Source organism: Terrapene carolina, unplaced genomic scaffold, assembly GCF_002925995.2.
Source record: "Terrapene carolina triunguis isolate 2854851 unplaced genomic scaffold, T_m_triunguis-2.0 Scaffold66, whole genome shotgun sequence".
NCBI lineage: Eukaryota > Metazoa > Chordata > Testudines > Emydidae > Terrapene > Terrapene triunguis.
In genome coordinates, this window is record NW_020664417.1 from 77,934,768 (window position 1) to 77,953,324 (window position 18,557).

Genomic DNA, 18,557 nt, shown 5'->3' on the forward strand with positions numbered 1-18,557 from the left:
TTGTTGCTGCCTAGGCCAGCATCCTTTGTTCCTGTGAGGCTGGGCTGAGTTTGTCCCATACCTGCCCTGATGAGGGGTTCTTGGAGAGTTTTTGTCTGGGCTTGCTTTAAGCCATGAGGATACATTTTCAGCCTCAACTATATATACATGAAATTATAACCTATAACATTACTAGAACATCGCTATAACAACCATGCTCAGTGCATCATGAGCCTTCTGAAGACACCCGACATGACAAACTTTGCACTGGATACCACACAATCATTTTATAAAGATGAACATGGGATTGTAGGGTGTCCCCCTGAGGTACAGAACATCACAACTTGTGACTAGCAACACCACAATATTTCCTCTGAATTGAAGTGTGTTCCATGCTTCTCTAGCATTCTGAAGAAGTGGTAATTGATTCAAGGCAACTGACAATGCATGCTCAGAATATTAAGCATAAATATGAGACCTCTGGTCTAAAAAGGATAAACTTGTATCCCTTGCCTGTTGTGACATCACCGTTGTTGAATAATGGAAAAACGGGATTGACCAAGTGGGCCAGGGCTCAAACCAACATCCCAGGCTCACCCGTCTGCTTGGAAATGTGTCTGCAATGTGGAAGAGTTTGTGGCTCTAGAATAGGCCTCCTCAGCCATCAGTGGACTTTCAGATAACTTGAAATTGTCTTTCATGGATTGTCTATCATCCTCCACTTCGAGGGATCGCCAGCGATTGTTGAATACACTTATTTGACTTTTGGGTAGCAATCCAGCTTTTAAACTTTGTACATGTGCATTTAAGTTCTGTATGCAGAGAGTAGGCCAGGTATTTATGTTTGTGGTTGGAGATCTAAAAGGTCATATTTGCACAAATGCCTGCCTCTCGTACGCACAGATCTGCTGTGTGTACGAGAATCTTGGACACGCCTGTAATCATCAATTCTGCATGATGAACTTCAAATATATGATTTTTAACGAGCTCCAATTTCTAATGCTTATTGGATTCAGTTTTATTTAGGAATCTTAGTCTGTATAATGGCGTATGATGGTAGGTTTTTAGCACTAGCAATCAGTGTGGCTGAAAATTTTTACTGTGACAGATTGCTGAGACATGTGACTATTTGATACTTGCTGGAACAGTGATAGTTATGTACTATTGTGTTACGGCAGATGTCTCTGGAAAGCTTAGAATTTGGGATACCACACAGAAGGAACACCTACTGAAGTATGAGTATCAGCCATTTGCAGGAAAAATAAAGGATATTGCCTGGACTGAAGACAGCAAGAGGCTTGCCGCTGTGGGGGAAGGCAGGGAGAAGTGAGTAATTCTCAATCTACTGTAAACTGTTGTGTCCTAACAAAACAAAATCAGTGATGCAGAAAACTCTAAGCTCCTCTAAGAGAAATGTGTCGCACTCCTTGTTTTAGACTTCTAGAGTCACTGTTTTAGTAGCAAAATTCTTTACATAGCATTTGACAGCTGCAGAACTGTGAGTAGCTTATTCACTGGGGAAGCACAATACCATTAAAATAGACCTTTTTAGAGCAGTACTTTGTTTTTTCTTTCCCTCTTAAATGACATGAATTCAAGATTAGGGAGATAAGGTAGGTGAGATGGTCAATAAAAGATACTGTCTCACCCACCTTGTCTCTCTAATTCTGGGACCGACATGGCTACGACACTGCATACGATCAATTCAAGATTGCCTGTTTTGTTCACAGGGTGTGGTGGGTTGTGTGGTGGTGGTGGTGGTGGTGGTTGTTGTTGGTTGTTGTTTGTTTGGGGGGGGTGTCTTTGTGTAGCAGGGAGAACTGCAGAGATCTTAAAACATTTTAATGTTCTACAAAATGTGGTGTTGGAGAGAGAATCACACTTATATTTGCATCTTCCACATGAGCACAACTACATTTGGGGGTTTAATTGCAATAAGAACACAATTGACCACCAATTGCAATCTTGTTTATCAGGCTAGACGTGCCCATTGTATAGCTTCAATTAGGTACATGTGTACATTTGCCGGTACAAAAGATTAGCAGACCTGTGAAGATGGGGACCAATCCAGCAAGAGTGGCCTCCAGGCAAAGGCCACATACTGCATCTTAAGACTAATTATTGTTCTGTACAAGTGGCTGGTACAGTAGCACCTCCATTATGGACACCTTGGGAATGGAGGTTGTTTGTAACCCTGAAATGTTCCATAACTCTGAACAAGACATTACAGACTTCAGCCATCGGGGGTGGGGGGTGGTTGCAACTGCAGGGTAGGGAGTTCAGGGTTCCAGGCATGGGGTTGGAGAGGTCAGGGCTTCTACCCCATGGGAGCACCAGAGCTCAGGGCATTAGACCCAGAGGGAGCACTGGGGCTCAGGGCTTCAGCCCGGCAGCTCCATTCCCACCTCTGTCCTGCAGGGGGTGCTGTGGCTCAGGGTTTTCCCATGGCTCCACTCCCAGTTTCAGTGGGGAGCACGTCAGGGGTTTAGCTATGGGGGGAGCACTGGGGCTGAAGCCCTAGTACTACCTCCCCACATCTAAAGCCCTAAGCCCCAAACTTCTTTCCTCCTCTCTTGACCCTCCCCCCCGCGGCTACAGCTCCAACTCCCTGTGGCTGATGCCCAGGGCTAAAGCCCCAAGGCATTTTTGTCTCTGCTGCTGCTTAATTGGTGTCCAGTTGACTGGTAAGTCCGTAACTCAGGTGCTCATATCTTTTGAGATTATACTGTAGATTGACTCCTAACTTAATTCTTTGGGGAGACACCTCCTGCATTAGTTTATTTGCTAATGTCTCCAGGGTTGGTACTGAAGAAATGTGTATGGTATCTTAGGTACGTTGATATGTATCTTTTTGTTTCTTTCAAAATGTCCAGAAGTAAAAAAACTTAAAAAATAATAGAGCAAGGTTATTAAGGTTTCCTAATGAATCGTATTGCATTTCCAGCAAATCTAGCTTCATTTTAGAAACTTGCTGAAATGATTGTCTAGAGCTTGTTTAACTAAATTATTGACAGTATTTTTTTACTGTTTTAAAAACACAAGGCTGACAGGATTTTTCATGTGTGCTAATAAAACTTGTTTTATTAATGCGTTGTGGTTACTAACTAACTCTTTGCGGCTTTTTGTGTTTGGTTTTTTTTGTTTGTTTGTTTGTTTTTTTTTTAAATGCTCCTGAAATAGTAACTGCCAACACTTTTGGTATGCTAAGATTTGTATTCTAGTCACTCAGTAATTCTTGTCCCTCACTGAACTGTGTCTCTATAAGACAAGGTGTTGTTCAGCATAGGTGAACTACTAATTACTTCACTAACATCTTGCAGTTGGAATACATGTGTATACCTAGAGGACTTTAAAGCAATAATCAACTGTTTTGGTCTAAATCACATAAATTCACCATGAAAAATGCATCACGGACCGTGAAATCTGATCTTTTGTGTGCTTTTTACCCTCTACTATACAGATTTCACGGGGGAGACCAGCATTTCTCAAACTGAGACCCTGACCCACAAGGGAGTTGTAGGGGGGTCGCAAGGTTATTTTAGGGGGGCTGCCCTTCTGCACTGCCTTCAGAGCTGGGCAGCCAGAGAGCAGTGGCTGGGCGCCCAGCTCTGAAGGCAGCACCCCGCTAGCAGCAGCATCAAAGTAAGGGTGGCAATACAATACTCTTCCACTCCTACTTCTGTGCTGCTGCCTTCAGAGCTGGGTGGCTGGAGTGTCAAGGCTGCTGACTGAGGGCCCAGCTCTGCAGGCAGCAGCAAAGAAGTGAGGGTGGCAATATTGTACCATGTCATCCTTTCTTCTGTGCTGCTGCTGGCGGTAGTGTTGCCTTCAATGCTGGGCAGCTGGAGAGCAGCTGCTGCTGGCAGGGAGCCCAGCACCACCGCAGCAGCAGTGCAGAAGTAAGGGTAGCAGTACTGCAAACACCTCTACAATAACCTAGTGTGCAACACTTCTCCTCCCCCCCCCCCACCAAACACTCTCTTCCCCCCCCTCCCCCTTTTTTTGGTCAATTACAACATTATGAAATTTCAGATTTAAATAGCTAAAATCTTGACATTTACAATTTTTAAAATGGTATGACTGAAATTGACCAAAATGGACCATGAATTTGGTAGGGCCCTATATATGATGGACTTGATGCTGTTTTATATTCCAGCCTTCCATACTATCCATTATCTGTTTGTAGCAACTATCCACCTGGGACAACAACTTGCTCCTCTCAGTATGCTTTAAGTAGTTGATCCCTTAAAATGAGATCCAAGGGATATTTTTAATTTAAAAAGGTTTGTATATTTGCTTCTCTGCTTGGTACATGTGGCAGCTGTCATCCTCTTCTGAGTTTTTGGACTCTGTCTCCTAGACAAAGGACTTGAATATCCTTTAGGGAACAGTGCTGCACTTGCATGAGATTAACTAGATGACCTAATTTCTATTGTCTGTGTGCACTCAGTATGCCGATTACTGATGCTCAAGGAGTTAGCCTTCATGTAATTTTTATTTTATGGACTATGTGTATTGTCATCTTTAAATAGATTTGGAGCAGTGTTCCTATGGGATACTGGTTCTTCAGTCGGAGAGATCTCTGGGCACAACAAGGTGATCAACAGCGTGGATATAAAACAAACAAGGCCCTATCGTATAGTAACTGGCAGTGATGACAATTGTGGTGCTTTCTTTGAGGGACCGCCATTCAAATTCAAGTTTACAATAAGTGTGAGTCTAACATACTTTTCTCCTTCTGCACATAAGTTCTGTTATGTCTCTGTTAAGTCGTATGGAGGTATACTAAAAAGTCTTCACAGTTCTTACTATTTTGTGATACAGCTCATTGCCATAACAAAATCTTGGTTTCCAGTTTAAAATCTACTTGGCATTGAGTAGCCATGGTTGAAGATAATTAAAGGTCTAGCTCAAGCTCAGAAAAACAAAATAAAGGGTTAGAAAGGAAACTCTAGACTAGTTCTTCAAAACAGTATAATTTTAAGTTTAGTGTCATCAGATCTTGTGTACTGGCTTTCATTACTCTTTTGTGGGTTTGTAGAAAATGTAACACTTTTCAGTATCCCTTCTTGAGGAGCAGTTTTTTCCTTCATTTAGTGCAATCTCAAAATATTCTACCATGTTTCTTAACAATACTTTCAGCAGTGCCCAGTTTGGTGGGTGGGGTGGTGGTGGAAAGCTGTGGTGCAGGAGGGGTTTGGAATCTTCAAATCTCTTTAAGGGATTTGGATTCTCAATTCTAAACAGGAATTAGGCATCCAAATCCCTTGAGGCAGCTTTGAAAATGTCAGCCTAGATCTTGAAAAATCACTACTGGTTATTTAAACTTGAAATTATAAATCTAACTTTCATCCTTTGTTCCTTTCTGTCTGGACTATAAAAATAACAAGTCAGCTTTAATTTCTGGTTTGTGTTGCACTTGTGCAATGTGAGAACTTCCAAAAAACAAACCGAACACTGGAATGACTATATCCAAACCATTCACATTTCTTATGTCATCCCTTAGGGAGTCTCCTGGCCTTATTATTTGGGGCCTGTCTTCTTCTGGGTAGGCCTTGCTACTTGGCACTGTTGCAGATGAAGTCCCAACCATACTAGTAGGGCTTCTTGAAAAGTTAAACTTGGCAATTAATTTTAAGGCAATTGGAAGTCTATTGTTTGCATGTGCCTTAAGGTGACTTTAAACCCTTAGTTAAGTGCTTTTTAGTCCCTTTTTCCATTCCAGACTTAGCAAAAGAACAGTTTTGAGTGCCACAGTCAGTAAAGTGGTATCACTACTGAATATACATTTGAACGTCAGAAGCTACTTTTTATTTTTTGGCTCTCTTACAGTATGTCTACACTGCGTGGGGGGAGGAAAATCTATCAGAGTCTGGGAACCCAGGTCGGCTAACCCTGGCTTGTGCTACAGAGCTGAAAACAGCAGTGTAGATATTCCCACTCTGGCTGGAGCCTGGACTCAGCCTGGCAAGCTGGGGGAGAGTCTCAGAGCCTGAGTGGAAACATTTACCCTGCTGACCCAGACTCTGAGACTCTCTGCCAGGGTTGTTGGGTTTTCTTTTTGTAGTGTAGACAGTCCTCTTGGAGAACAAACTCCTGAAGGTTTAAATAATTACTAATAGTGGCTAGACTGGTGTATGGGCAACTCAGCCCTCAGACCGTTCAGCTTTCAGTAACCGCTTCTTTAGCAAAATCCAAATCCAGGAGTAAAGTTGTTATAAGCATTGGGCATGAAATGGATGCGTTTTCTGATTATTATGGTTGGAATTCAACCCGCCTGCATAAGCCTGATTCCTAAGGCTTTAGGTGTATGAAGTGACCAGATGGGGGGGTGGGTGGAGACAAAATTGCAATCTGAATGGGATGGGGCTGTAGTTCAGCCCTCTTCCCTCCTAACCAAAGCCATGGTGATTACTCCTAATCTGATTTGTATCCTGCATTAAAGCTATTTGAACTGCAGAACCATGGATCCTGTGGCTGCTCTTGACCCACCTCTGTCACCCTCCATTCTTACCTATGCTGGACAGTGCAGACGTTTCCTCTGTAGGCCTCCCTCACAGCCAGTCTGGGGCTTGAGTAGGGCGGAGAGTCTCTTGCTTGAGAATTTCACTGTAAATGAATGGGTCTCATGGGGATCAAGTAACTTATCTAAGATGTCTAAAGCTTTTCTGTTTTTGGCTGGGTGTTAATTGTTGTCTCCTGCAGGACCACAGCCGTTTTGTTAACTGTGTGAGGTTCTCTCCTGATGGGAACAGATTCGCTACATCTAGTGCAGATGGCCAGGTAAAAATGAGCTGCCACCTCGATATCCACTTGTGGGGGAGGGGAATAATTGTGAGTTACACACTCTCTTTGAGGGGGATGGGGTTTTGGGGAGCAGTTCCACAGCCTACACACTGATTCTCTTTACTGTGAGAAAACAGACTTAAGAACTGTCATCCTCCTCCCATGATACGGCTGCAACAGCAGCTGTTTTACAAAAACCTGGTGCTGCACCTGTTTATCTCTCTTCCTGATGTGCCTCCCCAACGCAGGCTACTTATTTGCTGGGGGGGATGATACCCCTGCCTACAGCTTTTTGCAGCAAGGCTTTCCTCAGACTCAAAGGAAAATATCCAAGAATTCTCAAATTCCCTATGAAAGGGCTTGATCCTGTACCACCACGTAGCTGTGCTGGTGCTTCCACTGCTAGACTCCTTGCACTGGCTGAGAAGGTGGGTGCAGTATAAATGGCTACATAAAAATGTATAGAGATAGGCTCTTATCAGCTACGAAGGTCAAGAATGACAACAGCACTGTTGCCATGGCTAGCTCCCTGCATACAGGCAGATTCCAATGACTAGGTGGGAGCGGCGGCTATCACAGTAGGAGCCATAAGCATAATCCTTTCCAGTATTTCAGATGTCAGAATTCCTGCATGGAACAGCTTGCTGCTTTTATTTAGAATGCCTTAATATCCTCTGGTACCTTAAATATTTAATATACAAGTATGCATTTGTCTTGAAGCCTTAACTTGACCTTTACAAAGTTACTTTTATGCCTGCAGCAAAGAGTTAGCTGTATAATACATTTTGGAGATTGTAAATGTGCAAGCCTTCCTCTAATTGTCTGTCACTTTGTATAATATGCTTATGTGATTGGTTTTTTAAAGATTTTTGTCTATGATGGGAAGACTGGAGAGAGAGTTTGTGCTCTGGGTGGAAATAAGGCTCATGATGGAGGCATTTATGCTGTAAGTATTTTTGTGTGTTTCATAACTGCAGCACAATAAATATCTAACTTACTATTGCAAGTTCTTATACTGTTGTCAATGGAAAGTGCTGTCCATATACTAAGGCAGGTACTTGTTTTTACAGATTAGCTGGAGCCCTGATAGCGCTCACTTGCTTTCTGCTTCTGGAGACAAAACTGCTAAAATCTGGGATGTTGGCGCTAACTCTGTTGTCAGTACGTTTAACATGGGATCAAATGTTCTGGATCAGCAGTTGGGTTGCTTGTGGCAGAAGGACCATTTACTGAGCCTCTCCCTCTCTGGTTACATTAACTATTTGGATAAGAATAACCCAAATAAGCCTCTACGTGTCATAAAGGTATGTTGACCTTGATCACGCTGCAGCAGACCTTCTACTACACATAGTTTGGTTTTAGCAATAATCTGTTTGGGAATAGTAACTGTTCCATTAAAATGTGGCTGTAAAGAATCTCTTTGAACCATCAAGCCTGGATATTGCTGAGCATATCCCTGACTAACACCTGAGTCATAGCAGTCAAATATAGTAGTTATACTTTGTGCAAATGTGTAGATGAGTAACAATCTTAATTATGCTAATAAAATAGCTTACTTCCACACTAGTTTTTAAACATGCTTAAGATTACACTAAAATAATCTGAGTTAGAATACCACCCATGGGCATCTTATTGTAAACATAGAGATATGGTTCACTATGCAGTCAAGCTCTAATAGGAATTATGTGGCGGGGTGACAAAGCAATCCCGTAGGAGCTTACATTTTTACATGAACTAGAAACCTGTGTCCTAGATTTTTATTTTTTTTTTAATTTTTATTATTACTGTAATTCTGGCAACCAATACATGTAGGTGACCATATTTAACCATCTTGTAAACACTGAACTTGTTTGGAACATAACACTTACTTACGCATGGAAAGGGTCCTAAAGTGATCTCCATCCGGAAAAAAGTGTGTGACTATTCATATTGCAGAACATTTAATTCTTTAGAATTTGTATGGAAATATCAGTGCTGTAATACTTTTTTTTTTTATGTATTGATTCCTTGAAACAGACCTAGACAACTAGTCATTTGAATTTTGGGATTGAACAAAGACCAAAACCAAAATGTGATGTTACTTTCTAAATCTTACCAGTAGCACTTTGTGAACAGATTGCTTTTGTTTTAGTTTGAATAACTGAGAAATGAATTGCCCATTAATTATATTCTTTCACAGGGTCATAGTAAATCAATTCAGTGTCTGACAGTGCATAAAAATGGTGGAAAATCCTATATTTACTCCGGAAGTCATGATGGACACATTAATATCCTTTCTGGTGATCAAATGGCATTATTCTAGTACCACTTCTCCTCCTTAAGATGGATATTCTACTTTCTAGGAACTTTTAAAATCACTTTACTGAAGACAAGATAACTTCCTCTGACATTCCTGAATAAAATTGTATTGCTGAACCAAATTCCTGCTAACTTGTAACTAACATGGCACTTATCTGTAATCTTTACCATTCTCTGTAATGACTTGCTTTCCTGATACCACAATAATCTTACCGGAATCCCTATTAACATTCATAAGAACAGCCATACTGAGTCAGCCCAAAGGTCCATCCAGCTCAGTATCTGGTCTTCAATAATGGCCAATGCCAGGTGCTTCAGAGGGAATGAACAGAACAGGTAATCAAGTCATTCCTAAACTGAAAGGATTATGAACTCCTTGTTGCTCTGCCTCTGGGTTTATATACTAATAAGCATAGCTTTCCGCATTGCTCTTAGAGCTGCAAGTTTCTCACCACCTTATCGTTGCCTTAATTTCATTGCTATCCTCATGGTAAAACTGTCACCCACTCATTACTGTTCCTTGTCTAGCCAGTGTCTCAAGCATAATCAGGCCCCCAACTCCCAGAGAATTTGCACATCTATTAATTATATAATTAATTCCAGTTCCCACTGGCCTGTGGAGCAATAAACATGGAATGCAATCTAGATCTCCCCCCAGGGTGTTGTCAGAGGGCCAGCCTGTGAGGTGGGTTGGTTTGTTTGTGTTGAGTTTTGTTTTGTTTTGTTTTTTTAGCTGAACACTACTAGCTTTTTCTGTAACAGGCAAATGTGAGTTTATACAATTTCTTTATACATTACCTTAAACAAGATGTGATGTATAATACTTATGCTCATTGTGAACATAATGCACTCTTTAACTGCATTATCTTTTTGGCAAATATATGACACAAACTTGAAGGTTTGCTGAGGAAGAAGCTCTCATGATAACATGTCAGATTGACTAGTCCCTTGTTAGGAAAAGTAAAGATACAGTGTTTATATCCATATCCCTCTTGGAAAGTGTTCCTTAGGCATTGAGACCTAACACTAAATGATTTGTTGTTTGCCAATACTTTTTTACTGTTCTAAACTGGTTATTCAAATATTTTATTTAGTTCCTTTATGGAATACTTGAGTCAGTGTTTGTTTTCATTATCTGGAATTGGGAGTCGGAAGTCCTAGTTTTTTCTGCAACCCCACCACACACAAACTCCTAAGAAAAATTTCCTTAATTCTACTTCTCACATTATTGGGATTCCGAAACTGGGGAGAATGATGACTTTTCTGGAAAAGGGCATACAAACCAGGTTTCTAGAATGGCCGTGGATGAATTGGATCAGCTGGTCAGTTGCAGTATGGATGACACTGTGCGTTATACTAGCCTAACCAAGAGAGACTACAGGTTAGTGAAGCAATCATATTTGATTGTGTTATGTATGTATGGGGTGGATGGTTTGGTGTGTTTCTCTTTTTTGTTTTGGTTTTTATATCAAGAGAATTTCACTGGAATAGTGTGGGATGCTGAATAGCTTCATCATACAACTTGTGCAAATTTTTCAAGTTACCATGAAAATCCTAGAAATGCTTGCAATACCCAACTTGCTTTATCTATGAAACAATAGAAAAGTGGTTAATTTTTTTTTCTTCCACATACATGAGATTAATTTCTTAGACAGTATTTTCTAATTTTATTTCTTAGGCAGCCAGATGTATCTGTGTCTTGTATTGCATGACTTGTGTATGGTTTTGTCTTCACTATATAGATATATCTGAGAGAGAGCATGCTTCAGTTCTTATGTGGCTTTATATAATATACTGTATAAGAAGAAAACAAGATCTAAGATTCTTTTTAGAAAACATTTTTTTTTCCCCTGTGGTTATGCCAATCCTGCCGCCTCAGGAGAGGAGTCCTTTTAGGATTACCCAGTCTGTTTCTCTGAAGAGTAATTAAGGTCACTTTAATCCTAAATCAGAGTATCCACATGAGAATTTAATGTGGGTAAAGTAATCCACTTTAAAATTTTAAATCAGGTTAATTTTCCCAGGTGTCCCCATGTAGAGAAGCCCTAACTTCTAAGACTGGAATCCAGCTGTACATCGTGATTGTGAATTTAGATACCTTGAAGTGATAGTTCGCTTAGCTAGCTGTTGAATATCTACATATTGCAGACCTGAAGACTTATTTCATGATTACTTTTCAAGGATCTCTCAATGGCTGACTATTGAATTGAGACTTGTACGTGAATAAAATAAAGACACGGAAAAGCAATTTGTATTTTTCTTTTCAGTGGCCAGGATGTTGTAAAACTGGATGTTCAACCAAAATGTTTAGCTGTTGGTCCTGGTGGATATACGGTAGTTATATGCATTGGACAAGTAAGTATCAGGATAATATCTGGATATGTCTATACAGCAACTAGACACCCACAGCTGGCCTGGGCCAGCCAACTTGGGCTTGTGGGGCTCGGGCTGCAGAGCTGTTTCACTGCTGTGTGGACTTCCGAGCCCTGTGAGCCCAAGTCAGCTGGTATGGGCCAGCTGCGGGTGTCTGGTTGCCGTGTAGACATGCCCCGTGTAACCTATACAGTATTTAATGCTCTGAGTGTGTCATTGATACACTAACAAATTTCTAAAACTTATTTCAGTGGAGGAGTCTATGTTGGTAGAGGCAGCTGTCAATGTGGATCAGCTGTTAATGTTAGCCCATGGTAACTGCACTTATATAGCACCTTACTATTTTTAAATTCTGTACAAACATAACTAAATCAAAGAATCTGCTGGTGTAAGACTTGTCTAAATAGTGTTGGCATTTTTTAAATTAAATCAGCTTGTTGTCTATTTTAAATTGGTGCAGACCTCTATAGTGGATGCATTACACCAGTATCAGGGTATACCTGCATCCATGCTACGGGGTTGCACCAAACTTTAAAATTGGTAGAAAAACTAATGTTGTTAAATCAGTGCCTGAATGGTATGTAGCCATACTCCTCTAATGATGCCAAAAGAGGCTGAGTCAACATGAAAATCTACCTGAAATTTGAATCCAGTGCTGATTACAGCAGTGTTGGTTTCTTTAATTTGTTTTCCTCCTTTTGGTGGGTGGGTGTGAACACTTTAAATATGGAAGGTAGCTTTTTCTGTTAATGAGCAGGAGCAAATACATATCTAACCTTCTAGCTCATACAGTGACTGTACAGATGTCCTTTACATAAGGACATCTCTTTAAAACCAAAATCCCAATAGATAGATATTTAACATCTTTTTTAAAAAATGGAAGGAAGATTATAGCTAATATAAGAAACACAAAATCATTAGTCGCTGATAACTATATTGGATATGGTCAGGATAACAGTCTTAGGACCTTGGTCAGTAGTAAAAATATAGAAACAGGGACCAGTTCTCCTTGTTCTCTTGCTTGAACATTCATTACTTTGGCAGGCTAGTCCACTTACGCTGTTATATCCATCTTTGGTGTACAGCTTGCTTATCACCTCCTGGCACCATAGATATGGATCTTTTGGCTATTGTTGGAGCACACTCTACGATAACTTGAGGATTACTCAAGCTCTCAGCATGATTCAAATGAAGCAGAACCAAAGATCCTTGTTTCTTAGGAGATGTCTCTGTTTAAAACCACACTTACGTTTATGGATGATGGGTATCGAAGGCCGGGGAAGACTGAGCCTCTCCAAACAGCCTTGTGTGGCCCCACCCACGTTCAGCCCCCAGATCCCTTCCTGCTTCCCGGTGCTGCGGGGGGCTCTTCCCCTGCGGCTGGAACTAATGGGGGGGGGGCAGCCTCCGCTCCGGGGGGCCCAGCACTTTGGGGGAAGGGAATCCTCTGGGCTCTAGCAGTCAGGGTAGGGCCTCAGGCAGAAAGGGTGAGCCAGCTGCTAGCTTCCCCGAGCCCAGGGTTCACCTGCCACCCATACTTGCATTCCTTTGTAATGCTTTTGACTAAAAAGGATGTGGGTTGAACTTTCATAATCTCATGTGCAAAGGGTCATTTTCCTATCCAGCTACAGTTTCCCATTAGAGGCAGTCATAACTAAAAACAAATAGTTTGGATGATGCAGTTGAGATCAACAGCATGTGTACTTCGTAACTCAATCCTCCCAACAGAAGACGGTACTGTGAAAGATAGTAGACGTTGCTTGAAATGCTAGATTCCTTCATGCACCTCTTTTATTCTGACTCTGGGCTGGTCTACACTGTGGGGGTGGGATCGATCTAAGATACTTCGACTTCAGCTACGCTATTCACGTAGCTGAAGTTGCGTATCTTAGATCGATTTACCTCGGGTCCTCACGGCGCGGGATCGACGGCCACGGCTCCCCTGTTGACTCCGCTACCGCCACTCGCTCCGGTGGAGTTCCGGAGTCGACAGGGAGTGCGTTCAGGGATCGATATATCACGTCTCGTTAAGACGCAATATATCAATCCCCGATAAATCGATCGCTACCCGCCGATATGGCAGGTAGTCTGGATGTACCCTAAATGAACTTCAGCTAACAGTATGCAAGAGCGTGTCCTGACTGCTTGCAGTTTGTAGATTCAAGGCGGTCTGCACCTGCATCACTTTCAAATGCTCATAGGAGAAAAAGCTTAGTCGCCAGGCATAGGTGTCTCATACTTCTAATCTATATAGATTAGAACGAATCTCAATACTCCCTTTGAACCAATGAAGTAGTAGCTACTGTTGTGGCTGACAAGCATAGTGTGTGTATGGCGAGACACTATAGCCTGTCAAGCATTTTGAACCAATGGTCTCTATGGTACATTGCTCTGCATTTATAGATCATCTTGATGAAGAATAAGAAGAAGTGTTTTGCAATTGATGACCCTGGCTATGAACCAGAAGTGGTGGCCATTCACCCAGGAGGTGCTACCGCTGCAGTGGGAGGACAGGTAATGATACACTCTAGTGAGCACTGGAACAGTATTCCATGGTTGCGAGCTTTTTGGTTTTGCTTGTTCATTAAACATCACTCAGCTGTTGCTGCACCAAGATATCAAAGTTGGCAGTGTACTAATGGTTTTGCTTTTAATTTAAAGTTGTGCTGTTGGGTTTTTTTGTTAAGCTGCTATCTTCTGGCCTCTTTCCATTAGATTCTCCCACTTTTGTGGTTAGTATACATTCCTCAACATCTTCTCCCTAGATAGTTAAGCTTTTAAGTAAGCTTTTATCAAAACTCTCCCCACATCTTAAAGCAGTAGCATGTTTTTAATTTGACATATGGCCAATATACCCTAAAAATACTGATTATGTATTTTTTCAAAGGGAGAAATATCTATAATTGCATATGATCCTTTAACTTAATAGCCTTCCTGATTTGTTGTAAAGCTTTGACTTTCATTGTTAACTTGCAGGATGGGAATGTCCATCTATATTCAATCCAAGGAACCTCTCTGAAAATCGATGAGAAGACCTTGCAAGCTAAAGGTCCTGTGACTGACCTAGCATATTCTCATGATGGTGCCTTTCTTGCAGTTTGTGATGCAAACAAAGTTGTCACTGTCTTTAGTGTTGCTGATGGCTATGCGGTAAGAATTGCTGTATCTGACCTGTGATTTCCAACAAAAGTATTTACTAGTCCTAAAACTGCATGTGTATTTAACCCACATTCAAGAGACCGCTTAAGTTGACCATGGGTAATTAACACCTCTATAGTTGCAGGACAAAGGCGGGTTAGTGGCTTACAGATAACTGTAATGAGCCATAGATCCACTGTCTGTATTAAACTCTACTGGACACCAAGGGTCAGTCTTAAGTTCCCAGGCTCACTTTTTTGCAGGTTCCCTTTGAAGACAAGGGCTATGAAGTCAGATATGGAGTGATCATTTTTGTGAGAAATGCTTGCCCGTGGTGTTATGTTTGCTTTTTTTATCATTTTTTCTGTCTGAGTACATTTGAGAGCGTAGCGTCTCTTTTCACCCACACAGTTGTTGTTTGGGCACTTAGTGTACTGGATGAGGCACACCGCATGTGGAGGACCTGTAGATCTAGAAAGTTGTAGAGGTTTTGCATCTGTTATGGCAGAGGCTGGTGCCACTTTGATTTGGGGTGCCCTGGTCTGTGGGGAACTTGGGAGGGGGTTTGAAGGACAGAAGAGGGATGTGGTCACCATCAAGTATGCGTTGTTGTTTCTCAAAACACATACTGTACAGCTACACCTCTACCTCGATATAACGCTGTCCTTGGGAGCCAAAAAATCTTACTGCGTTATAGGTGAAACCGCGTTATATCGAACTTGGTTTGATCCGCTGGAGTGTGTAGCCCCGCTCCCCTCCAGAGTGCTGCTTTACCGCATTATATCCAAATTCGTGTTATATCAGGTCGCGTTATATCAGGGTAGAGGTGTACTTTCAAAGGCTTCATATAACCCCTTCTGTGCTATAGCTGAGCAGGACATTTGAGTCCTAGGATCTCCAGTTGGTGTTTGCTTAAAACTTGAACATCCAGTCCGACCATTTTTGATCCATTTTGGTTTGAGTTCTGTTGGCTCCTTTCAGATGTTAATAGAAATAGCATAAAATGGACATTTTAAATGGCTCCCACGACCAACCTGTGCAATAACCATAATATTCCAATATAAAGGGCACTTAGCTTAGAATTTTACTGTGTACCTGGGGTATACAGATATATTTTAATTGTTCTAGCAACATGTTAAAATTTGTTGCCTGTTAATGAGGGACAATATCACAAGTAGCAGAACAGCTACTTGAAGTCTTTAAAATAACACCATTTTCCCAATAACTCCCAAATAGGAACATAACATCTTCTATGGACACCATGCAAAAATTGTTTGCCTTGCCTGGTCTCCAGACAATGAGCATTTTGCTTCTGGGGGCATGGACATGATGGTTTATGTTTGGACCTTAAGTGACCCGGAGACCAGAGTCAAGATACCAGGTATGTTGTGCACTTCTTTGATAGAAAGAGGTTTAGTTTTGAGAATTGCTAGTCTCTCTCAAAATATGGACAGTGCTTTCTCTGTCAGAACTACACTAGCAGTTATCTCTTCGTCTAGATATCTCTTCCTCTAGCCTACCTCCTGTAATGTAATTTTTAACCTTCTAACTGTTGTGGTTCAAGACTGCCATTCACTAAGTACACTTTGCAGGCAACTGCATTTTACAAGTACTTTGTGCACTACATTAAAAAACGAGCTAGATAAGTTCATGGAGGATAGGTCCATCAATTGCTATTAGTCAGGATGGACAGGGATGGTGTCCCTAGCCTCTGTTTGCCAGAAGCTGGGAATGGATGACAGGATAGATCATTTGATGATTACCTGTTCTGTTCATTCCCTCTGGGGCACCTGACATTGGCCACTGTCGGAAGACCGGATACTGGGTTAGATGGACCTCTGGTCTGACCTGGTATGGCCATTCTTATGATCTAATTGAAAAATTTTTCAAAATTAAAAATATTGTCCTAAGATGACTGTAATAACCTATCAATTCTTAAACTGAGTGTGGGGTGTTTGTGTGTGTATTTTTTTAATGCAATATTATCTCCTTCCATCTGCACAGATGCTCATAGACTACATCATGTAAGCAGCTTGGTATGGCTGGATGAACATACCCTGGTAACAACATCCCATGATGCTTCTGTCAAAGAATGGTCTATCTCCTACAAGTGAACAGTCCTACTTGGAAGGACCTCATCAGGGACTAGAACTACTGCAGTGGAACATAGCATTTCTCTTTAAAAGAAAAAAAAAAATTCTAATGGCCTCTGGGTCTTCTATCATATCCTCATATCTTTACAGGGTGTTCATATCTGTAATTAAATGTACTTTGAAAGCTTTAGCCAGTAACAGTTTGCACATGAAAAGCACTTAAATTATGTCTGGAACTTAACCTTTGTGCTGAACATTCCAGAGGCAACAGCCGAACAAGTTGGCATGAAAAATTCAAACATGATCAGTTATTTTCTAACAGAGTCCGTGTGAGATTGTACAGCATGAGAGAAATACTTCTCATTTTTTCTAATTGCAGAACATTTCTGTACTAATGGTCATAGTAAGAATATTTAGTTGTGATTCAAAACAAATCAAGCTGTGTGCAGCTACTGTATATTACGTTGCTTGTCTGTACTGCACCAAACTGTTGCCTCAGATTTCCTCCTCCACATAATGAAATGGGGTACACACATAATAAACTCTTTATGTATTTCATGTCAAAGTTTTGTGGTTATTTTAGGATGGAAATGTGGGTTTTTAATGTACTTACTGTTGTCGGTTTAATGTTTACAAATAACTATCATGGCATTTTCTCACTCCAGAAACATCATTGTTACCTTATGAACAACTGAGAATGTCTGTCTGGTCATTTCAATATCGGGGAGAACCTCGGCTTCTGTTTAAAGATAAATTTGTTTCCTAAAGAGAAGAATTAAGTTGATGTAAACAAATTTGCAGTAATTATAACACCTGTGTCAGTACAGGAATTAAACTAAGTGAATCATTGTTATGACTTGAGGTGATTTTTGCAAACCCGTTTACATGTTTGCCACTTCTGCGCTTTCCAGAAACACAACCTGTTACAGCGGAGCTATTAACAAACTGTTCAGATTAGATATCACAGTTAACTGTCAAGTTTGCCTTAAGATGCAACTTGAAGTTCTGGAGTGTTCTGAGGGTTGGCAGAGCAGAGGAAGACTTGGTTATCTGTGGAGTGTTGGTGTGAAGTGGTAGATACATGACCAGTCCTAATGGCCAAAAAGGAAACTGCCACTACCCACAGCTTTGAACTGTTTAAATAGCTGGATTTCCTCCCCCCCCCCCCCTCTTGTTCACATGTTAATTTAAAAACCCCTCCCCCCCCCCCCCCCCCCCCCCCCCAAAAAAAAAGTTGATGCTCCCTTGCTTGTGGAAATCTTCCAGCTTACCTGGTTTTCACACTGTTACTAATGGCTCTTGCTAGGCAGCACAGAAAGCCTTTCTGCTCCTGAAACCCACTCTCTTGCCTCTGCTCACCTTCATGGAAACTTTTCACTGTCAAATTGGTTTTTAGTGTGGTGCTTTCTAACAGAAAGCTGTTGAGTGTCTGGAAGTTACAATTAAAAAAACAACCTTTTGTCTTCTGATATAAAGCCAACTTGTAGAGTTCAACTGACGTAGCTTTCCCTGGAATATTTATTTTGTATCCGCTATTCTTTACTGGGCCTTTTGCACCTTTCCCCATCTTTCAGTATTTTTGTACACTGAACTTTTAAGACAGGAAATTGCAGGTAGGGGTGGTTGGGTGTGTGTGTGTGTGTTCACCTAATTGAAGTGAAGAGTGATGAGCAAGTGCCAAGCTAACAATCTTGACTATATACTGTAGTTGTCTAGCTACACTTATAGTGCAGTGACCACTGTTCTTCAAACATGACCTGGAGGGATTGCTATAGCATTGAATCTGCCCTATGTTTTCTGTGGTAGTCAAGTCTGCCTTCTCTGAACAAGCAAATGTGATATTAATGAAATGTTGTTTTCAGTGTAATGACTGATCAACTTGAGTTATTC

At 41.2% G+C, this 18,557-nt stretch overlaps 1 protein-coding gene across 1 annotated transcript in view; it reads left to right on the plus strand.

Moving 5' to 3' along the window:
• Window positions 1-17,516, plus strand: part of WDR1 (WD repeat domain 1) — a 27,233-nt gene extending 9,717 nt beyond the window's left edge. Inside the window, exons 4-15 of the mRNA XM_026648044.2 lie at window positions 1,158-1,305; window positions 4,512-4,692; window positions 6,685-6,762; window positions 7,631-7,711; window positions 7,836-8,069; window positions 8,945-9,032; window positions 10,288-10,444; window positions 11,331-11,418; window positions 13,840-13,950; window positions 14,413-14,586; window positions 15,811-15,955; window positions 16,579-17,516. Coding sequence (XP_026503829.1) covers window positions 1,158-1,305; window positions 4,512-4,692; window positions 6,685-6,762; window positions 7,631-7,711; window positions 7,836-8,069; window positions 8,945-9,032; window positions 10,288-10,444; window positions 11,331-11,418; window positions 13,840-13,950; window positions 14,413-14,586; window positions 15,811-15,955; window positions 16,579-16,688 — 1,595 coding nt within the window. The 3' untranslated portion in view covers window positions 16,689-17,516. The remainder of the gene's footprint in view (window positions 1-1,157; window positions 1,306-4,511; window positions 4,693-6,684; window positions 6,763-7,630; window positions 7,712-7,835; window positions 8,070-8,944; window positions 9,033-10,287; window positions 10,445-11,330; window positions 11,419-13,839; window positions 13,951-14,412; window positions 14,587-15,810; window positions 15,956-16,578) is intronic.
• Window positions 17,517-18,557: the final 1,041 nt, after the last annotated feature.